The 23,933-nt window shown below is 38.0% G+C and overlaps 2 protein-coding genes across 2 annotated transcripts in view; one reads left to right on the top strand and one right to left on the bottom strand.

The window, feature by feature from the left end:
- Window positions 1-545: 545 nt before the first annotated feature.
- wdsub1 (WD repeat, sterile alpha motif and U-box domain containing 1) lies at window positions 546-21,942 on the top strand. The gene is given in 14 exon segments (XM_042492851.1): window positions 546-610; window positions 2,077-2,488; window positions 3,287-3,474; window positions 5,068-5,154; window positions 6,365-6,458; window positions 7,184-7,217; window positions 7,371-7,411; window positions 9,939-10,045; window positions 10,220-10,237; window positions 10,549-10,575; window positions 10,984-11,163; window positions 12,541-12,558; window positions 12,561-12,665; window positions 20,714-21,942. Coding segments are annotated over 13 exon segments (1,476 nt in total). The 5' UTR covers window positions 546-610; window positions 2,077-2,090; the 3' UTR covers window positions 20,893-21,942.
- Window positions 21,064-23,933, bottom strand: part of LOC121943951 (protein TANC1-like) — a 46,312-nt gene continuing 43,442 nt past the window's right edge. The window contains exon 28 of the mRNA XM_042487568.1: window positions 21,064-23,864. Coding sequence (XP_042343502.1) covers window positions 22,526-23,864 — 1,339 coding nt within the window. The 3' untranslated portion in view covers window positions 21,064-22,525. The remainder of the gene's footprint in view (window positions 23,865-23,933) is intronic.

Genomic DNA, 23,933 nt, shown 5'->3' with positions numbered 1-23,933 from the left:
GAAATTAAAAAAAGCCAAAAAAACCCAGAATAACCCTTTTAAATTTCTGCTTTAGTACAAATGCACCACGCTCTTTTTTCAGTTATTTTTAATTTTGTACACAACTCCAGCAGACTCAGCAATTGCTGTAAGCCAGCACTACAAGGAGACAGACCAACTAAGGTTTCAGCATATCATACGTTTAATGAGGTTCATAATTGATAAGGATGTTTGGAGTTAGTAGGAAATGAATCAGAACCACACTTACCATGTCAGAAAATTACACATTTCTATCAGATTAAATTTAAGTAATTTTTTTTTAGTGAATTAGAGAAGTAACTCACAAAAATGGGGATATTGTAGTGGAATTGTAGTGGAACAGAAGTATTAAGTAGCACAATATAAAAATGTATTCAGTAAAGTACAAGTGCATATAAAATTTGTACTTTAGGACAGCACAGGTAAATGCACTCAGTGACTTTCCTTGTCCTCATTAGTGAGACATGTCCTCAGAGACTCTTTCAGTCTCTTGACGCCAAACTAACAGTGACGTAACACGCTCACGTCGCTGTCAGCCGCTGCACGAGGAAGTAAACAACACTGAACTGAACGGACAACTCTGTGGAAACAGGTACAGTACACTGCTGTACTTAGACGTAGATCACATTACAAATACGCTTTATTTCACTCATCGTCTGAGTGTGCTGGTTAGGTTGTTTGTTGTCTCAGTTGTTCACCCGCTGCTGAATGATATCTGACTTTTTAACATGACGTGGGAAGCTGCTTCCCTGCTGCACCGTTAGCTTTAGCCTCATAGCTGCAGTCTCCACAGACACACAGTCCCTGCGGCTTTACTGGTGTTTGTCTGTTGGTTTTTCTGGTCTGTAAATAGTGTGACAACCCAAAATGTGTGTATTTTACACATTAAAAAGATGGGCGATACGTATGCATTATTCTTGTCGTCTGATCTGCCTTCTTGAATTAGACATTTATAAAATTGGAAGTGCTGTTAGACACAAACTGACAGAAAGAAAAGCAGTAACCACAGTACATTTACCCAAACAACAGTACTGTGTTACTGTATTTGTTTGCGACAATGTTGAAAAAAATCTTTAGGAATTATTAGAGAAAAAAGGTGCTTTATTGTAGCTCTATCCATCATATATCATGATATGATTCTTTTGCTACAGAAACGTCTTTATCAGAAAAGCTTCTTGCTTCAGGTCATGTGCTGCAGCGTCTCCTCTTTTCTTAAAATGTAAGGTGTTTTAGACAGGATTCATGCCTTTTTTTAATGCAACACTGGATGAAACTTAAGACCAACTTTGCAATAACCTAAACTGAAAATAAATAAATAAATAAATAAGCTCCACGTACCAACCTCTTTACACAGTAAAATAAAAATTTTGCCCAAACATTTATTTTAACATAAAACATTATATTTTTGATCAAGTGAAAAAGTCTGATCTGGGTAGAATAGGAAAAACTGATTATTGATTTTGTGTGTCTCACTCTGTATGTGGGATTTTTCTACTGCTTTAATTCATGTCATGAACAGTCCAACAGGAGGAATTCAGTAAATAATATTAAAAATCAATTATTTTGTGACTTTACAACGTCAGAAAAATGCAATTCATAACCCCGTTTCCAAAGTCTTTGTATTTTTAAGACTTTTGAAAGACTGATTTAAGACATTTTAATACCAGTTAAGACCTAATTTTTTTTAGATTCATTAATTCAGTGCCCTTTAACAGTGTTAAGGATCTGCGGGGACCCTGACTGAAGCGATTTCAGATGTCTTGTGTTAAGGAAGAGGTAGCAGCATGAACTTAATATCAGGGAGTGCTCTTTAGTTTAAATTTTCACGCCTTAAACTCTCCAAACATTTTCAATTTCACGGACGACAAGTCTCCAACAGTGAGACCAACTTCACTCACGGGGCAAAAGGTGTCCCATGACAAAAAAGCAATAATAAAACAGAAACATGTGCAAAGAACATTAACACAAAACAATACAAGAAAAGCTATGCCTGAGAACATGAACATAACATGACCATGAAGTTTGTTTGCTTTTTCACTCCCTCTCTGTGAAATTCAGGACCGGCTGTCCAAATGACGTCCCTGATTTGCACTTTACAAGACCATCGAGATGATGTCAACTGGTGCGCCTTTTCTGGCGAACTGCTCGCCACATGCTCTGGAGACAAAACTCTCAGGATATACAACACCCGAGACTTCGCAGAACTGCCCTTCTCCCCGCTGTCAGGACACGGATACAGCGTCCACTGCTGCTGCTTCAGCACCTGCGGACAGTTCCTCGCCTCGTGTTCCACTGATGCAACCACAGTGATCTGGTCCATGGTCACAGGTGAAATCGAGGCCGTCCTGGAGCATCCTGGTCGTAGTCCTGTGAGGATCTGTGCGATCTCTCCTGACTCTGTCCACCTGGTTTCTGGAGCATCGGATGGCACTTTGGCTCTGTGGGATTTTCCCTCCAAACAGCTACGCAGGTACATTTAATAACTTAGACGATCAACAGAAAATTAATTGGCATTTTTTTAAAATAATTAATTACAAGGTTGTAGATTTGGTTTTGGATTTTTCTAGTTCATCAGGTTTTACTAAATGATTGATAGATAAGAAAACTACTCAATAGATTAACCATTGGAAACCTGGATTGACATCACATTTCTTGGACTACCTTCAGATACCTTTCACAAGCATTCAAATCCTTGAACCCTGAGCAAAAATTGGTTTGATTTCTTTCAAACAGGGGAAAAATGCATTGAGCAACGTGGCAAAAAATGTCCCGCAAATTGCAAGAAATTAGTAGATTTGAAAAATTATTTTCTTTTAAACTAGGGAAAAATTTCCAGAGAACAGAATTGAAATTATCATAATTATATATTTTTTCAAATATTTTTAAAGAATTATTATTATTTTTAATCAGCATTTTTAGATAATCTCTTTTCTTTTTTTGTGTGATCATTTTCAGGTAATTTTCATGTACTTTTTACAATTTTTTTGCTCATTTCTTCAAGTTGGTCATTGCCTTCTTCACATATTTTTGAAAGAAACAAGTAAATTTGCCAAGGTTTCAAAGCGTTAACTGGTCATGAAGAGAAATTAGTCATTTGCAGTACAGCACAGCCTCTCATAGCCTGACAAAAGGAGCTGAGACCTCAGTGCAAACAGTTCTCCTCACATCACTGTTTGTAGTTACGGGATATAATATTTGCACTATCCTCACAGCATGGAGTTCGATATGTTATTATACTGATGCAGCTGCTGTTGTTGTGTTTCTAAAGGACTGGAGCAGTGAATGACACAACAATGGTGGCCTGCTCCTTCAGCCCCTGCAGTCAGGTGTTTGTGACCGGCTCCACCTACGGAGACCTGCGTCTGTGGGACCTGGACATGAACCAGCTCCATGCAGAGAAAAATGCCCATGACCTGGGGGTCACCTCCTGCACCTTTGCTCCCAGCATCCTCAGTGGTGAGAACCAGTGCTGTGTGTTTCCCGCATGCTCTGTGGCACACGCTTTAGTTAAGTGTTCTTGACAGAATAAAATCCAAATTATGTATTATTAAAGTAATTATTTTACAGCTGAAAGCGAATTATCAGATGTTAAAGCAACAGCTAATGTGTGTTAAATTAACAGAACAGTTCACCCCAAAATCAAAAATATATATTTTTCCTCTCACCTGTAGTGCTGTTTATCAATCTAGATTGTTTTGGTGAGTGCTGGAGATATCAGCCTTAAAGATGTCTGCCTTCTCTCCAATATAATGCAACCAGATGGCACTCGGCTTGTGTTACTCAAATTGCCAAAAAAATGCATTTGAAAAACTCAAAAGCAGTGTCTCTTTCCAAAAATCATGACCCGGTTACTCAAGATAATCCACAGACCTTGTTGTGAGCAGTTTCATGAAACCATTTTCTTTGTATTGAACTACACCTGCCAACTGCATCACTCTGTGCAGAAGGAAGCATCTACTCATGGACAAGATGCTCGTGCTTGTGACAGGGCAAGCATGAATGATTTCCCCCGGCTGAGCTGTAACATCAGCTAGTTCAGTGGTGCAAGGTGAGCCAGCAGTAGATGCACGCTTCCTTGTGTCATACGTTTGGTGTCTGTAATTTTGTAGAAAGAAAATAGGTCCTATGTGAAACTGCTCACAGCAAGGTCCATGGATTACTGGGTCATGATTTCTGGAAAGTGACGTTGCTGTTGATTTTTTTTCATATGTAATTTTTTGGTGCATTGAGCTAAGTGCCGTTTAGTTCCATGATGATTGGAGAGAAGACAGACATCTCTACAGCTGTCAAAACCAGGCTCTTAGTTTGGACAAAAGAGGGAGACACATGGGTAAAATTAACCAATAAAATGGTTTATTGACTAAAAGTAATCCAAACAAATTGCACAAATAGGCAGGAGAAGTTTGTAGAGTTAGTAGTGTAGGGAGTGGGTGAGTGAAAATGTGCTGTAGGGTTGTTTTATTCTGCAAAAACAAAGAAAGCAAAAGAGTGGTGAGGAGGTCTGCCAACCACAGACTTGCTGCTGCTCATATGTGCACTAAACAATCTAGATTGATAAATGGTAAGGGGAAACATTTTTGATTTGGGGGTAAACTGTCACTTTAACATTTAATTTTGATCAGCAATTTACTGGAAAGTAAATCAATTTCATTCATTCATAATTATTAGGATTAAAATATGATTAAGAAAAAGAAGGGTCACCTGTACATGTAACTTAAGCCTAAAACTTGCGCGCTGCAATTTCTGTCAGTGTGTATGCTGATAGTCACTATAATCCGCTGGTGTATCAGTTTGGTTTTACATAAAACGTGTATGTCTCCTAGTTACAGTTCATTAAACAAATACTGCCCATATCATCCCCTTTAGAGGATGAAGATAGCAGAGGGGACATTACTGTAGTATTGATCATGTCAGTCTCGATCACAGCTGATTTGTTTTGTCTTTGTCTGATTTCACTGCGAGGGGACGATAAAGTCTACCGAGTGATTGTTTTTTGTTAAATATTGAGGAGAGTCTGATATGTTTGGTACCACACAATCTAATTTTCAGGTGGTCAAGTCGTGCAGTTTCGTCTGGCGTCCTGCGGGCAAGACAGTCTCCTGAAGATCTGGGCCATTAACAAGTTCAGCCCTGGAGGTAGAGCAGAGTTATTACAGTTTTGTATTTTTCATTAGTTTTTACATTTGTATTTAATTGGATTTTTTTTCAGTTCAGTTTAATTTCAGTTAGTCTCCAGAGTGGGTTTGCTTGTTCCAGTTTTGTTTTTATTGTTCAAGAATGATACGTTTTAGTTAAGCTTTTTTTTTTTTTGTTCAGTATTAGTTTACATTTTTAAAATGATAATATTGGGGTATTTGTCAGGGGCAAATTTAAGAAATTTTGCAATAGGTATTAAAATACAAACACAACACTTTGTGAAGACACTTGACTCAAGGGCTGCACAATTAATCAAAATGTTATCCAAAGTGCAATATGGTGCTGTAATTTTTTGATTAAGTTAAAATGTGCCACACTTATCATCATAAATATATCATATGTCATATGTCCTGGAGTTTTTTTCAGTGGAAATGAAATGTAGAATTTACCTTTTTTTTTTTTTTTTTTTGGTTTTTTAGTTTAGTTTTTCTTTTTAGTACAGTTTTAGTTAACAACCTTCAGGTAAAGTAACATTTATTTACCTCTCTTTAGCTCACATGATCCTCTCCATCATAATTACAACCTCCTATGGTTATCAGCAAAGATTGTAAACATGGGTTATCCATATACACAGTTCCAGTATTGCAGACGTTTTTCATATGTAATAAGTGTTACAGTGCAGCCATTATGTTGTCGTATGTGAGGTGTCAAAGTCTGAACAGCTGATGATTTTAGGCTCTGTGTTGGAGAAACTCCACAAGAGTCTGAGGCTGAATATTGATGTGTTCAGGTTCTGTATCAACAAATGTCAGTCTGATTACAGCCCTCAGAGGCACAACCTTTCATTTGGTTGTAATATATCGGCATCATTAAATCAAGACAAATCACTGCTGCTGCCAAACAAAGCTACATCTTTTCTTTTAAAAAATTCAGAGTAGCTGCCAGTCCACGTCTGTCTGTGTTTACATGCTAATAAGTGGTTGTATGTGTGTATGTATACAATTTTCTTTAGCAAGGTCACATTAACTTTCATCACTTTCAGCACAATCCAATTTTCATAAAAAAGGTCATCCTGTAATTTGGTTTTCTGGTCAGTTTGGCATTCAGGGAATAACTGATGTGTGCGTGCGTGCGTGCGTGCGTGTGTGCGTGCGTGTGGTGCGTTTACTGTTACTACGTGTAACTACAGTTGTTGCTCTTTCTCTTGTAGGTTATAAGATGCAGCTCCTGCACACATTAACAGGCCAGTCGGCTCCGGTCCTCTCCTGTGCATACTCCTCAGATGGGCAGCTTCTTGTGTCTGGGTAAGAAATTAAACAAGGTTTTGGTGACTTAAAATGTTTTAGCGTCTAAATATAGATTGTATTCATTTGTGACAAAAATTTTCAAAGTTTATGTGAAGGTTTTCGATTGATTTTAGCCAATATTTTCTGCCCATGCCAGTGCAGACATTTTCACACTATAATAAGATAAGTGACAGAAAAAGCAGACCAAATGTTCACTGTGATGTACGGATTGTCTATTTCAGTTGAGTTCAAATGCATTTTTTCAACTAATGGCTGCCTGGAATGTAGGAAAAAATGTGGTACATTTTTGAAAAATTGTCAGCAGTGGTATAAATTATGCACAAGTTGTTTTTGATGTGCTAAAATGTGCAAAACCTGCACCTGTACCCTTCCTTGACAGACATATTTAAAAGATTTCTAAACATAGCAAATCCCAAGAAATTGTTGACTTTGCACACAATATACTAAATCTATATTTTACATCAATCTCTTGATTTCAAATAGGTCAGTATCCATGTTTGACCTATATAGGATCAAGAGATAGATGTAAAATATAGATTTTTTTGCCTGGACTTAGAAGTAGTCCACTATGAGAGTGCATTACTCCAGTTAAACCACTGGAGGGAGACATGGACTGCTTCATTCCTCTGTGAATTAGTGTGGATCTGAACATGCTGTACCAAAGAGATGGTTACTTAGAGTATTGCTCATACAGCTACAATTTTGTCTTCTGTCTCCTTCAGCTCTGTGGACAAAACTGTCACAATCTATGATGCTGTAAGTACCTCTCCTTTTTCATGATTCACTTAGAAATGATAGCTTTTAAACTATTATAATTATTTATTTATTTTGTACTATACTATTATATAGTACTCCATTCATAGCACAACACTCACATTTTGTTTTGTGCTACACTTTGTCTTCTTGCAGAACAATGCAGTTTTGCTTTACACGCTGAACCAGCACGAGAGGTAAATTCTTACTTATATTTATGTGGTTACATTTAATTTGCTGGATTTCCATTTTATGTAAAAGAAAAAAATTGTAAAAGTCCTAAAATAAATGCTTTAATTCCTCATCTTCCCAAACAGATGATCTAATATATAGTTGTCTGATGGTTATTTATTATATACTGTAAAGTTCTTTCACATGCATTTTACCAAAATTTCCAAACTGAGATATTTTCATGTCTAACAGAACAAGAACTTAAATTTGAATAAAATCGGTCACATTGTAAGATTTGAAAAGTTAAGGTATACTGTGCAGGATTGTTCGTTACTATTTGTAAACATGCTCGCTAGTGAAAGTGAAAGTAAAAACCTGCCTATATTGGAGATTCACTCTTGTCAAGGGCCAAAAACTGCAGTTCAACAAAGGGCCACTCGAGGCTGGCTCCAAAACACAAAGAATTCTCATAGACACCCATGTTAAAATGCCCAACTTTACAATATAAATAAATGTGTTTAAAGCCTCGTACAAAAAAACTGTTACGCTAATTTCAACTCCTTAATGGCCACTGTACAGGGGTTGAATTTTTATAGAAGTCACCCATTTACATTTTATTAAAGCCTGAAGTTATGCATATTAAAGGGCATGGATGTTTGAGAGACGTCGCTACAGTCAGATTCATCCTCACAGCCCCACCCTCTGCTCTAAATATGGTCACTTCTGGCTCCCAAAAAGTGAGATGGCGATGGGAAAAATGCCAAATTTGAGGCATTAAAATGACACACCACAAACTAATAGGTGACGTCACTGTAGCTACATCCATTCGTGTTTTTTCAGCATTGTGTCTCTTAGAGGCAGTATAACTTTAAAAACAGATTTTTCAAAATTATGAACATGTTCGGCTTCTTTTTTTTTGTAAAACACTCAAAAAACACTTTAACACACTTGATGTTGTTTGTGCTGAATTCCTTTAAAAGGTCTTTCACACAGTTTCTCTGGCAACTGGTGGCAACTCTTCTGTTTACAAACATACACAAGTCAGTCTGTCTTTAATAAACATATTTCTGGGGCAAACCCACTGCGAGATGCTTTGCGACAGTAACACTGGAAAAAAACACAGCTATTGGTTGTATAATCTGCATTTCTAGACCTCTTATGTGTTTGAGATGAAGAGATAATTCCTGATTAGTTTTGTAAAGTTTGATACCACAAATTGTTCTGTTATAGAAAACAAAAGTAAACGCCTGACTTCAGTATATGACCACTCATTTACAACAAGATCTGACTTGTGGGGAAGGCAGAAACACCACAAATAGTACCATGATGAACAAGTGAAATCACAAAACATGCATTTTGCGTTTTCAGAGAAAGGTTGGACTGCTGTCACGGCGTCTCTCCCCCTACACATGCACTACACATAAGCCACAGCTGAATGATCACACTTACAAGCTATTTAAGTCCATCCAGCCACCTGTGACTGAAAGGCAGAAAGCTCACTTCCTTTCAGCGGGCCAAATGAAAGTCATTTTGCAAAATCACTAACTGAAGTGGAAATGGATGAGGCAAGTTGAGAGAAAGTGGATAAATGACAACACTCGACAAAATGCCTCCAGGAAACTCATTTGACTTTAGACAAACTGATAATGTAACAGTGCGCGAGTTATCTCAAAGTCGGGTTAGTGCGTGCCTTTCTCTGAATTCTCATTGGAGGGTTTTAAAGACGTTGATTGAAGCCAACTAGCTTTTGTGGATCAACATTTCTTAGCAATCCAGCTTAGGTTTTAGAGAGATTGTCCTCATTAACGTTGCTTTGACTTCCTTGAATCTACTGAAAATTTCATTTTTAATCCTTATTTAGATCTTTAGTGCAGCCTTTGACGTGTAAAGCCATCACTGAATTGGCCCTCTGATGGAGAACATTTGCATCACTGCCACATATTTAGGTCTGGTGTTGAGCCTCTTTAACCCTGTAAGTGCCAAACTGCAGCCTCAGATCATCAGTCAGGGCTCTTACAGCTGCTATAAAACTCAGGATGAAGATTTTAGACTTTTGGCTTCAGCCTCTGAACACTTTGGATGGACCTGCTTGAGGATCTGGTGCTCAAATACTCACTATTGTCTTTTAAAAAAAAACAAAAAACATTCTGTTTATTCAACATATAACACATGCAACATGTAGTACGAAGGAGATGTTCACAAGAAATTTACATACCAAAAAGCTCTTTCTAACTCGGCCGATATTGAGTAGCGATCCAATACTGCTGCATTAAAAAACAAACCAAAAAATAAAACAAAACTACCGTGTACTACCAACACTGTATGGATGTGAAGTAATTGCTGTTGTTGTAAGGCATGGCCATACAACAACTTGCTAGTGTAGACCACATGCCAATACCCGATACAGTATTCAAGGCAGTATGAGAGGCATTTCTGATACATCCTTTTGAATGATGAATTTCAGTGTAAAGGTTTCTTTTTTTAAAACTTTTTTTTCTTTTATTGTGCAGAGAAAGAAACCAACATTCATTAGATTACTGTCCTTTGCTGCAGGTACGTGACGGCATGTGCCTTCTCTCCAACTTCACCACTAATTGCTACAGGATCTATGGATAAGACTGTAAACATCTGGAGGCTGGAGGATGGATGCAGTAACCATGGTGGGAAAACACACACACACACACACACACACACACACACACACACACACACACACACACACACACACACTGTTCAATAGAGTAACATCTATATTTCATTAATTAATTACATTTCTTTTGTTTTCTAATCTATTTTTTGTGCTTTTTTTATTGAACCTTGTGTCCAATGGAAAGTTGGAAAGTCGTTGCCTGGTTAGTTTTCTTTTTTCTTTTAAATATTGTTTCTGTTACCCTTGACACTGAAATAAAAGCTGGTTTTACAATGTCATTCATACACACTAGTTTAATCTTTAGCAGTCCTATTAGAAGAGCTGCTGGCAGCTTTTATTTCATCCGTGTTTTAAAGTGTCATGTCTTTAAACTTCATATTGTGGCCAAGGACGCAGGTGTTGCGAATCTCTTTTTCTTTGTTGCTCTTCAGTCTCACGTTTGCTGAAAGGGGAAAGATCGCCTTGCTCTGCTCATGTTTACAGATACTTATTCCTTTTTTTTTTGTGTTCTAGCACTGTCTGCTCTGACATCAAGTGAAGGTAGGAAGGAAGAAAATATGGCTAAGTCTTTAGCAGATTACACTGGGTTGCCTGCAAAAAAGTATCAATAAAAGCTTGTCCACAAAAAATCTAAAATGATTTTGTCATAATTGGGAATGATCATGTGTTTACCAGTGGGTGCACAGTCCGCGTTTGATCTGGCATTTCTGTCTGCGGCGCACAAGCTCTTTTTCACCTTTTAGTTTCATCTTGTGTCGATGAAAACGTCGATGAAACCTCCAGACATTTATTTATATCATTACACAGGCTGCGATGGCTGCAGCCCCCTAATCAATAATTAGTCAGCAGGATTCCAGGATAGTGTTGCATGGGAGAATGTTTGGCCATTTGTCAAACGGCGCTGCAGCCGACAAGGATTGAGCATCTCTCTTTGACTCATTCTCTCAGGAGGAACCTCAGCAGGCCGATCCAGGCTGCTGGTCGGTGATTGGTCGGAGGAGGATGTGTCAGTGTGGCTGGTGGAGGAAGGCCTCGGGGGATTGGTGGACACATTTGCGGCCAACAACATAGATGGGACAGAGCTGCTCAGTCTCACCAAGGAAACACTGGCGTCAGAGCTGCACATAGGTGAGGAAGACGGCGTTCACACACTGCTCAGCGGAAGCACTTCCTCAGTCTCTCATTGGAGTGTTAATGCTCGCTTTTTTCCAAAATGTGAGAATATAAATCCAGTGTTATGGGTAACTATATGCTCAGTCTTCCTTGGAGAATGAACATGGAAGTGTGTGGATTAGGATTTTTGTGCCTATTTACATGGATAAAAGGCGGTACATTAAATTAAAGTCAGGGTGAAGGAATGAGTGAACGTTGATGGGGGTTTTAGTCAGCAAGATTACATAATATTCGGCTGCAACTACAAAAGTACTCAGCTTTGGGGCTTCAGCTGGTCTGACTTTAATCTGGAGCACTTCATTAGTTACATAACCCAATACCCCCCAAAACGGTATTTCCCATAAGGTATAAAGGGGATTTACACACCTAATATAGTTAGGCCGTCTTGGTTGTTTCCAAGTCTGTTTGAAAGTGGGGAAAATTTTTTGTTCATCAGACTTCACCAAGTATATTTTCTTCAACCACAAGACTGAAGTAGGTAGGAGTTGTTGCTGATTTCAGTCTAACAGCTAGGCCAGTCTTCGTCATGTAGTTGTCAGCAAATGTTTGCTGTATTGCCATGCCGTCATTTCCATCCCACAGTGGCTGTCAATCACTCCTCAGTTTACACAGCTCCAGTGCTGTGACAGCTTGTGTTCACATTGTCTCTGTTTTTAGTAACGTCGCATGAATCCCACCTTCTTAGCAGGACTAAACTTGAGAACGGAACTGAATAGCAAAACACGTTTTATCTGCTGCTAATGAAAAAGACAGAAAAAACGGGCATATTTTACAAAGGTGATGGGGAGTGAATCAGTAAGCGTGCTTTGCTTCTAAAGAGGCAGCGTTAACAAAATAAAACAGTGGAATTATCAGGGCATCTACAAAGTACTTTGTGTTAAGCTGTAGTTAACTGTTTATTAATGATGATTTTTAATAAATGTGTTTAAAACATAGAAGTCTTAGGCAGTTAGATTCTGCAGCTCGATGTCAGTGAAACTAACATGCAGTCGAGTGCCTGCTTTGTATTTAACTTTGAATTGGACAGTCAGTCAGCAGACAAGATCAGCTCCCCACCATGTTCTCTCACCCACAGCTCACATTTGCCATCCAAGAGTGAACAGTGATAAACACATGAATAACAAATGCTCAAAACCTCGATATGATATTAGTGTATATGTAAGTGTTTGGGTCAGTTCAGTTTGTTCTCTTGTCGCACAAGTGTTTTTTTTTTTTTAATGAGAGCAAACAAAGTCTTGTTTTCTCCTCGACCAAATTTCCTTAGTCTCTTGCTTGTGTTTGTGTTTGTGTGTGTGTGTGTGTGTGTGTGTGTGTGTGTGTGTGTGTGTGTAGAGTCAGTAGGCCTGCGCAATAACTCCTGAGGAAGGTGGCAGAGCTGAAGAGTGATTCAGTGTGTTCAGGCATTCCTGATGAGTTCCTTTGTCCAATCACCAGAGAGCTTATGAGGGAACCTGTCATGCTGCTGGTAAGCAAAGATCAGATCTTTTCCACTTAAAGGTCCAGTGGTGAAAATTTAAGGGGATATATGGCAGGAATGAAATCTAACTATAAAGCAGGGAATCTGTATATGTATTTATTTATGTATATCTGTGTGTCTTTTACATATCCGAGAACCGTAAATCTAATCTACTATGATATTTGGTAGGTGTGTTGCTGGGGACCCGAGATGTGCATTGTCGAATTTGATGCGATTTGGGTGCAAGACACGTTCAATATTAACACTGATCACAAAAATCCGAAAAAAAGTCTAAAGTAGAACATGCCTTTACAAAATGCTAAAAATGTGTAGTATAGTATGTAATATAAATGTATGTATATTAAAGAAATGAAAAAGAAATGAATAGTATGTCATCAGAATGCAAAAATAGTAATTAAAAAAATCACAGTAAGAATGCAAGAACACTCTGAAAAAACAGTGTCATAAAAATGTAATAATAAAGTTGTAGTGGAAGTTGTAATGATATATCCTAAAAATGCAAAACAATGTATATGCATAGTAGGCATAATAAGTTGTCATAAAATCATGAAAAAAAATCATTGTATTGTATGTCGTCTAAAAAATCATAAAAGGGAGACAGTATAGTTTGTCGTCAAAAACCAAGAAATAATTCATGGTACAGCATGTTATCAAAATCATTAAAAGAAGTCATAGTAAAGTATGTCATCGAGTATGGTATTCAATCAAAAATCATTGAAAAAATTCATAATATAAAATCAAAAAGTACCAAAATGTCATATTATAGGATGTCAAAAAATCATTAAATAAAGTCATAGTACACTATGTAGTCCAAAATCATAAAAACGTTTCATAATATTGTGTGTCATATAAAATCATGAAAAAAGTCATATTGTAGTATGTCCTCCAAAATGATAAGAAAAAAATCGTTAGTTAGTAAGTTGTCCAAAATCATGCAAAAGATCATATTATTACTGTGCCATCCAAAATCATGTAAAAAAGTCATAGTGTAGTATTTTGTCAAAAATAATAAAAAATGTCATAGTATAGTATCTCGTCCTACTTCCTGAAAAAATGGAAAATAGTATATACTATGTCGTTCAAAATCAGGAAAAAAAAGTCATATTGCAGTATGACATAAAAAAATATAAACAACACATCAAGAAACAGCCATAGTATAGTATGTTTTTGAAAATCATGAAAGAGAAAGTCATAGTATTGTATGTTGTTCAAAATCATGGAAAAAAAAAAAATCCATACTTAAGAGCCATCATCCAAAATGATGAAAATATAGTCATGCTATATTACAAATATTCTCGGCATAGTATGTACGTTCAAAATAATATAAAAAAATGTCTTAGTATAGTACTATGTTGTTCATAAATCATGAAAAAACATCGTACTACTAGTATGTTGTTCAAACAATGCTGTAAAAAAGTCTATACAATAGTTATTGTCGTTCGATAGTATTTTTATTTTAATTTTAAAGTATTTTCAGCTCTTTTTGGGGACATATTTTGACATTTTTCTGTACCTTGCATTTTGGGTCAATTTTTAAGATGCCATTTCACAGAGGTTTTGGCAATTTTTGCATCATACTATGCCCATGGTTGTCTTGACACCCTATTTTCTGCTGTTTTGAGGTGTTTTCAGCTGTTTTTGAGACGTGTCATATTTTGACACATTTTGCAATCATTTTATGCCTTGCTTTTTCGGTCATTTTTTCAACGTGCCATATAAAATGGCATGTTTTGGGGCGTTTTTTTGCATAAAGACTATGCTGTGGCGTGTTTTGGCACGCAATGTTTTATTACTGGTTTTGAGGTTTTTTTTGCTGTTTTTTTGAGACGTGTCATATTTTGGCACATTTTTGCCATACTTAGTACACAAAAACATACTATGGTATGTTTTGGGTGGTTTATTTTGCAAAAAGACTCATGCTGTGAGCGTGTTTTGCACGCTATTTTATACTGTTGAGTTTTTTTTAGTGTTTTTTGATACGATGTCATATTTTGACATTTTTGCCAGTACTATAGCACCTTGCCTTTTCAGTCATTTTGTCACACATGCTATACAAATTGGAGTTTCTAGAGGGTTTTTTGCAAAAGAGACTATGCTATGCTGTGTTTTTGCACGCTATTATTTTATGCTGTTTTGAGGTGTTTTTAGCTGTTTTTTGAGACGTGTCATATTTTTTGACATTTTGCCATACTATACGTATGCCTTGCCTTTTCGGTCATTTTTTCTAACATGCTATATTATGGTGTTTTTTTATGCTAAATTGGGCGTTTTTGCAATTTGACATTACTATGCTATGCGCCTTTGTTTTAGGCCACGCTATTTTATGGCTGTTATTTATGAGTGTTTTTGCAGCTGTTATTTGGGGTTGTCATTTTTGACATTTTTTTTGCCATACTATAGCCTTGCCTTTTCTGGGTCATTTTTTCAACATGCTATAAGTTTTAATGGTGTTTTGGCATGTTTTTGCAAATGACTTGTATGTACGGCCTGTCATTTGCACGCTATTTTATGCTGTTTTTTGAGGCGTGTTTTCAGCTGTTTTAGGGACGTGTCATATTTTGACATTTTTGCCATACTATAGCCTTGCCTTTTCCGTCATTTTTGTCAACATACCATAAAATGGTGTTTCTAGACGTTTTTTGCAAAAGACTGTGGCTATGGTGGGTTTTTGCACGCTATTTTATTCTGTTTTGGAGGTGTTTTTCAGCTGTTTTTGGGAATGTGTCATATTTTGACATTTTGCCATACTATAGCCTTGCCTTTTGGTCATTTTTTCAACATGCTTCATTATGGTGTTTTGGGCCTGTTTTTGCAAAAGACTATGCTATGGTTGTGTTTTAGCATGCTATTTTATGCTGTTTTGAAGGTGTTTTCAGCTGTTTTTGGGTCAGTGTCATATTTTGACAATTTTTGCCATACTATAGCCCTTGCCTTTTCTTGGTCATTTTTTCAACATGCCATGAAAATGGTGTTTTTGGGCTGTTTTTGCAAAAGACTATGCTATGTTGTTTTTTGCATGCTATTTTATGCTGTTTTGAGGTGTTTTCAGCTGTTTTTGAGATGTGTCATATTTTGACATTTTTCCATACTATAGCCTTGCCTTTTCGGTCATTTTTTTTCAACATGCTATAAAATGGTTCTCTTCTTGTTTCTAGCCGTTTTTGCAAAAGACTATGCTATGTTGTGTTTTTGCACGCTATTTTATGCTGTTTATAGGTGTTTCAGCTGTTTTTTAGACGTGTCATATTTTTTTGACATTTTTGCCATACTATAGCCTTGCCTTTTCGTTCATTTTTTCAACATGCATAAAATGGTGTTTTTCTAGGCGTTTTTGCAAAAAGACTATAATGCTATGGTGTGTTTTTGCACGCTATTTTATGCCTGGTTTTGAGGTGTTTTCAGCTGTTTTTGGGACGTTTGTGTCATATTTTGACATTTTTGCCATAACTATTGCCTTGCCATTTTCGGTCATTTTTTCAACATGCTATAAAATGGTGTTCTTCTAGCCGTTTTTTGCAAAAAATGACTATGCTAGTTGTGTTTTTGCACGCTATTTTATGCTGTTTTGAGGTGTTTTCAGCTGTCTTTTTGAACGTGTCATATTTTGACATTTTTGCTACTATAGCCTTGCCTTTTCGGTCATTTTGTCAACATGCTATAAAAATGGTGATTCTACAGAGGTTTTTGCAAAAGACTATTATACTATGGAGTGTGTTTTAGGCCGTTGCTATTTTATGCTGTTTTGAGGTTGGGGGTACAGGGTTTTTAAAATGGCTGTTTTTTGAGACGTGTCATATTTTGACAATTTTTGCCATACTATAGCCTTGCCTTTTTGCTGGTCATTTTCAACATGCTTTCATAAAAATGGTGTTTTGGGTTTTTTTGCAAAAGACTATGCTATGGTTGTGTTTTTGCACGCTATTTTATGCTGATATTTTGAGGGTGTTTTTACTGTTTTTTGGACGTGTCATATTTTGACAATTTTGGCCATACTATAGCCTTGCCTTTTCGGTCATTCTTTTTCATAAACGGGCTGTTTATTTTTAATGGTGTTTTGTGGCTGTTTTTGCAAAATTCTATGCTATGGTTGTGTTTTTGCACGCTTTGACATTTTACTGCTGTCATTTGAGGCGTTTTTTCAGCTGGTTTTTTGGAGACATGGTCATATTTTGACACTATTTTTGCCATTTTACTATCAGCCTTGCGCTTTTGGCGGTCATTCTTTTCAACATGCTTCCATTAAAATGGTGTTTGGTTGTCTAGCGTTTTTGCAAAAGACTATGCTATGGTTGTGTTTTTGCACGCTATTTTATGCTGTTATTGTTTGAGGTGTTTTTTCCAGCTGTTTTTGAGACGTGTCATATTTTGACATTTTTGCCATACTATAGCCTTGCCTTTTCGCGGGCATCTTTTTCAACATGCTTCATTATGGTGTTTGGGCTGTAGGTTTTTGCAAAAGACTATGCTATGTTGTGTTGTGCTTTGCACGCTATTTTTTGCTGTGTTTTGAGGTGTTTGTCGGGAGCTTTTTTGGGTGTCATATTTTGACATTTTTGCCATACTATAGCCTTGCCTTTTTGGTCATTTTTTCAACATGCTATAAAATGGTGTTTCTAGACGTTGTTTTTGCAAAAAAGACTATGCTATGGTGTGTTTTTTTGCACGCTATTTTGGTATGCTGTTTTTGAGGTGTTTTCAGCTGTTTTTGAGACGTGTCATATTTTGACATTTTTGCCATACTATAGCCTTGCCTTTTCAGGTCATTTTGTCAACATGCTATAAAATGGTTGGTTTTCTGGGTTAGTGGGTTTTTTGCAAAAGACTATGCTGGTGGTGTGTTTTTGCATACGCTAATTTTATGCTGTTTTGGAGGTGTTTTCAGCTGTTTTTTTGAGGACGTTTCATATTTTGACAATTTGCCATACTATAGCCTTTGCCTTTTCGGTCATTTTTTTCAAACGATGCATAATAATGGTGTTTCTAGGGCGTTTTTGCAAAGACTTAACTATGGTGTCTGTGTTGTTTTGCACGCTATTTTATGCTGTTTTTGAGGTGTTTTCAGCTGTTTTTGAGACGTGTCATATTTTGACATTTTTTGCCATACTATAGCCTTGCCTTTTCGGTCATTTCAGTCAACATGCTATAAAATGGTGTTTCTAAGCCGTTTTTGCAAAAGACTATGCTATGGTGTGTTTTTGCACGCTATTTTTATGCTGCTTTTTGAGGTGTTTTCAGCTGTTTTTGAGATGTGTCATATTTTGACATTTTTGCCATACTATAAGCCTTGCCTTTTTCGGTCATTTGTCAACATGCTTCATTATGGTGTTTCAAGAGCATTTTGCAAAAGACTATGCTATGTTGTGTTTTTGCACGCTATTTTATGCTATTTTGAGGTGTTTTCAGCTGTTTTTGGGTCATGTCATATTTTGACATTTTGCCATACTATAGCCTTGCCTTTTCCGTCATTTTTTCAACATGCTATAAAATGGTGTTTCTAGCTGTTTTTGCAAAAGACTATGCTATGGTGTGTTTTTGCACGCTATTTTATGCTATTTTGATAGGTGTTTTTCAGCTGTTTTTTAGACGTGTCATATTTTGACATTTTTGCCATACTATAGCCATGCCTTTTCGGTCATTTTTTCAACATGCTTCATAGAAATGGTGTTTTTGGGAGTTTTTTGCAAAAGACTATGCTATGGTGTGTTTTTGCACGCTATTTTATGTCTGTTTTGAGGTGTTTTCAGCTGTTTTTGAGACGTGTCCATATTGTGACAATTTTGCCAATACTATAGCCTTGCCTTTTCTGTCATTTTTTCAACATGCTATAAAATGGTGTTCAAGAAAGTTTTTTGCAAAAGACTAGGCCTGTATGTTGTGTTTTTGCACGCTATTTTATGCTGTTTTGAGGTGTTTTCAGCTGTTTTTTGAGACGTGTCATATTTGACATTTTTGCCATACTATAAAGCCTTGCCTTTTCAGTCATTTTGTCAACATTGCTATAAAATGTGTTTCTAGAGGTTTTTGCAAAAGACTATGCTGTGGTGTGTTTTTGCACGCTATTTTATGCTGTTTTGAGGTGTTTTTCAGCTGTTTTTGAGACGTGTCATATTTTGAACATTTTGCCATACTATAGCCTTGCCTTTTCTGTCATATCTTCAACATGCTTCATAATTATGGTGTTTTAAAGGGCTGTTTTTGCAAAAGACTATGCTATGGTGTGTTTTTGCACACTATTTTATGCTGTTTTGGGGTGTTTTTCAGCTGTTTTGAGACGTGTCATATTTTGACATTTTTTGCCATACTATAGCCTTGCCTTTTTCGGGTCATTTTGTCAACATGCTATAAAATGGTGTTTCTAGAGGTTTTTGCAAAAGACTATGCTATGGTGTGTTTTTGCACGCTGTTTTTATGCTGTTTTGAGGTGTTTTCAGCTGTTTTTGAGACGTGTCATATTTTGACATTTTTGCCATACTATAAGCCTTGCCTTTCTGTCATTTTCACATGCTATCATTATGGTGTTTCTGGGCGTCTTTTGCAATAGACTATGCTATGGTGTGTTTTTGCACGCTATTTTATGCTATTTTGAGGTGTTTTCAGCTGATTTTTTGATACGTGTCATATTTTGACATTTTTGCCATACTATTAGCCTTGCCTTTTCAGTCATTTTTTCAACATGCTATAAAATGGTGTTTCTGGCTGTATTTGCAAAAGACTATACTGTGGTGTGTTTTTGCACGCTATTTTATATGCTATTTGGAGGTGTTTTCAGCTGTTTTTGAGATCCTGTCATATTTGACCATTTTTGCCATACTATAGCCTTGCCTTTTCGGTCATTTTTTCAACATGCTTCATTGATGGTTTTTCTAGAGGTTTTTGCAAAAGACTATGGCTATGTTGTGTTTTTGCACAGCTATTTTATGGTGTTTTGAGGTGTTTTCAGCTGTTTTTGAGACGTGTCATATTTTGACATTTTTGCCATACTATAGCCTTGCCTTTTCAGGTCATTTTGTCAACATGCTATAAAATGGTGTTTCTAGAGGTTTTTGCAAAAGACTATACTGTGGTGTGTTTTTGCACGCTATTTTATGCTATTTTGAGGTGTTTTCAGCTGTTTTTGAGACGTGTCATATTTTGACATTTTGCCATACTATAGCCTTGCCTTTTCTGTCATTTCTTCAACATGCTTCATTATGGTGTTTTGGGCTGTTTTTGCAAAAGACTATACTATGGTGTGTTTTTGCACACTATTTTATGCTAATTTTGGGGTGTTTTCAGCTGTTTTTGAGACGTGTCATATTTTGACATTTTTGCCATACTATAGCCTTGCCTTTTCAGTCATTTTGTCAACATGCTATAAAATGGTGTTTCTAGAGGTTTTTGCAAAAGACTATGCTATGGTGTGTTTTTGCACGCTGTTTTATGCTGTTTTGAGGTATTTTCAGCTGTTTTTGAGACGTGTCATATTTTGACATTTTTGCCATACTATAGCCTTGCCTTTTCCGTCATTTTTTCAACATGCTATAAAATGGTGTTTCTAGACGTTTTTGCAAAAGACTATGCTATGGTGTGTTTTTGCACGCTATTTTATGCTATTTTGAGGTGTTTTCAGCTGTTTTTGAGACGTGTCATATTTTGACATTTTTGCCATACTATAGCCTTGCCTTTTCCGTCATTTTTTCAACATGCCATTTCATGGAGGTTTTGGCCATTTTTCCAACATGCTATTTCATTGCATGTCATGGCACGCTATTTTATGCTTATGCTCATGCTCATTTTATGCTGTTGTGAGGTATTTTCAGCTTTTTTGGGGACATGTCATACTTTTTTAGCCATGCTATAGCCTTGTCTTTTCAGTCCGTTTTTCAACATCCTATAATTTGGTATTTTTGGCTTATTTGTCAATATTCTATGCTATGTCTCGGCACACTATTTTATGCAGTTTTCAGCAGTTTTTTTACACACTGCTTGTTTTAACACAGTTTACATACAATGATACAACAAGTATTATATCCCCGGACTGTGCACATTTCCCAACAGATGGATACTCATATGAAAGGGAGGCCATTGAGAGCTGGATCAACACTAAGAACCGCTCTAGCCCGATGACCAACCTCCCCTTACTGACCACTCTGCTCACCCCTAATCACACCCTGAAGATGGCTATTGGCCGCTGGAAGACCAGCCACCAGCAGCTGAAAGACCTCTGACCCACAGTGCCCTAAACAGTTTCTCAAAGGTAGAAAGACAAGACATTTCAGGTATAGGCAAATCTGTACACATGCCACAAATGAAACAAAAGCACTATTTTTCTGTTAGCATTACTTTGTAAAGCTGCAATTTTTTGGCCACTGTGGAGCAAAGGGGCAAAATTGCAGCAACAGCTCTAAAAGTTGTATTCCCTCAACAGTTGGTAGAGACCAAAAAGAGCTAAAGGAAATTCAATGTAGGACTTAAATTCACCACGCAGCCACAAACAAAAGTTCAATTGAATGTTAATGTTGATCAATAACTGTTATTTGTGCAAATTAGCAACTTTTGACTGACAACATCCACATAGCAACTTAAAACATATGTGGAAGCTGTTTGTGCTGCCCGTGAGTGGCCAAAAAATCAGCAGTTGCAGCTTTAAAGGAACAGGGACATTTTGATGCAATACCACAAGTGGCCACTGGGGAAAACTGGCTGCGAGTAAACCCTGAAGGCTGCCATCTTGTCATCTGGTATCTAGTTATTGTTATACATATGATGCATACACAGAGCTATGTGGAAACAAGGCATTACTTCCTTGTGCTACAGCTAACATCCAATTCTTAATGATATTGATGACATTAATGAAGACATTTTCTGTGATATTCAGAAATTGAAATGTCAACAATTTTATACATGTATTTTATTTTGTTTGCGCGATTAAATGTCAGTTTCTATGAGCTCAGTTGTACTGTGAAACCTTTTATCCATCCATACACACTCTGAAGCTTAAAACAATTTATGGATTATACTGTTAAAGAAGAAGATGTAGAAATGTGGTCCTCCATTAATATTTTATTATACCACAGTAATAATGTGGTAACATTCTGTAATCCATAGTATGACTGAAAGGGTGTATATGACAACTATGGACATACTGCAGTGTACGAAGTCTAAAGATTTTCTATCCATGACTGCTGCTCGTGTAAACACTTCCTCTCTCTCTGTCTAAATAAACACTCCATATGAATGTGCTCTGCTATGAAAAAATAAATAACATACTGTAAGTATTGAAGCAGTCAATTCAATATCTGATTATGCCAAGTTTCCAACAATGTCATGTACAGCTCCTTTTTTTTAAACCAAATGTACCAAGAATAAGAATCTCAAGCACACAAAGTAATTTCGTTTGAAGCCTGTAATGCTGACGGATAACCACTTACAGGGAAATATATAATCTGCAAATATAGTGTACACCGTACAAATATAAATGTTTTTTAAAAGACACTTGACGATAGAAATGGTCATATCCTGCAACTAGTAGCATGAGTTGTTTTTTTTTTTAAATATTCGTGCACAAAGCTTTCTCTGACTTCTATATTTGTTATAATAAATTAAAAGTTGAGACAATATACTACTTTTTTTAAAATCCCTACTTAAGGTATGTCTGGTTTTCTTGAATACACTAGTGTAGCTGTAGACATGTAAGCAAAAGCATAGTAGCCTGAGTTGAACACTGGTTCTAGATTGTAAATGCAGTGCAGCAGCATAAATCTACAAAACAGGCTCAGGGAAGGGAGCTGCTCTCCCACCAGCCTCCCTTGCTACCTTACGTGGGTATAGTTTGTTGAAAACAGCCTGTGCTTCGATAATTCAAACGTTGGACTCTATAAACGAGCGCTTGGGTTTGATGGGAGCCATGTGCAGAGCCGGGTTGTCTCTGGTTAGGCTCGCCTGTCTGTGTCTTCCTTCAGGGAAGCGTAGCTGGGAGGACGTGGTGCCTCTGGCCTCTCGCTGTTGGAGCCGCTCTCCAAACTCCCGGCTCTGCTGCTCCTGGAATGAAGCACGTTTGAACTCATTGTTCAACCCTTGAAACTCCATTACGGACATACTGAAACTCTCCGCCCCTCCTCCCTGCCCCTGGCGGCTCAGACCAGAGGTCTGCTGGCCCTGGACTCTCACCGATTTGTCCATTACTCCCATGAAGGGCCGCGGCTTAAGCTCTGGTTTTGTCTTGAAGCTACCGCTGCTCTTGATGGGGCACGGGGCGTCCGGCACCTGCTGCCTGCCGCCGTCTGACAGGTTCCCACTGGAGGCCTGACTGGAGCTGGAGCCTCTTGAGCCTGCTGTTCCTCCTCCACCACCACCACCCTCTCTTCGAACATCCATACCAGACCCCAGAGCGAGAGCCAGGCCGTCCAGAGCCACGGAGTGCGCGGAGAGTCTGTCCGAGCCCCTGGAGAAGCTGGAGGAGCGTGGCTGGTACATCTGGAGAGGCCCAGGCGGGGAAGAGCTGTTGGGCGACATGGGGTGAAAGAGCTCGGTGGGGCTGTGTCCAGAGTGTTCATTTGCTAACCCGTGGCCGATGTCGATACCCATCACGGGAGCAGGCCTCAGTGAAGTGGAGATATGTCTGCCTGGGAGAGGACTGGAGGGGCCGCACAGAGAGAGAGGCCTGCCCCCGACTCTGCTGCCTGACTGGAGGGAGTGGCAGTGGTGGTGAGTCCTGCTCAGTCCCTGGGTCTGCCTGTTGGCTGCATGAACAGGCTCGGGCAAGTCCACAAACAGCGGGTTCTGCACGTATTCCTCTTGAGGAAAACACGGCGACTGATCTCCTAAAGCAAAGGCCGCACCCCCAGGGAGAGTCCTGTTGGGAGCGTATGGATTCAGGGGCCAAAATTCAGGACTTTTCCCACACTGCAGACTCACCTCCTCACCTTCCTCCTTGTCTTCGTCTTTCTCTGCGTCAGTCTGCTCTGCGGGGACTTGCCTCTCCAGACTTCCCTGTGAATAGGCATCTGCCTCCTCCTCTGTGGCTTGATGATGGTGGGTGTGAGGGTCCCTGTTGTAACCCTGCGCTGTGCTGTTGCTCAATGCCTTCTGATGATGTTTGCATTCCTCCTCTACCCGGACCAGCAGGCGCCGGATCTCCCGGTTGGACGGGGAGAGTCGTGCTGCTTCGTGGAGGTCTGCCAGCGCTGCAGCAAACTGCCTGGGGAGGACAGAGAGAAGGAACAAAGGAACTTTAAAAATACTTAATTTACAGAGCCACTGAGACATA

This window comes from Plectropomus leopardus, chromosome 1 (genome assembly GCF_008729295.1).
Source record: "Plectropomus leopardus isolate mb chromosome 1, YSFRI_Pleo_2.0, whole genome shotgun sequence".
In the NCBI taxonomy this organism is placed as follows: Eukaryota; Metazoa; Chordata; class Actinopteri; order Perciformes; family Serranidae; genus Plectropomus; species Plectropomus leopardus.
The sequence above is the reverse complement of the archived record's forward strand: the minus strand, read 5'-3'. Positions and strand labels throughout refer to the sequence as shown.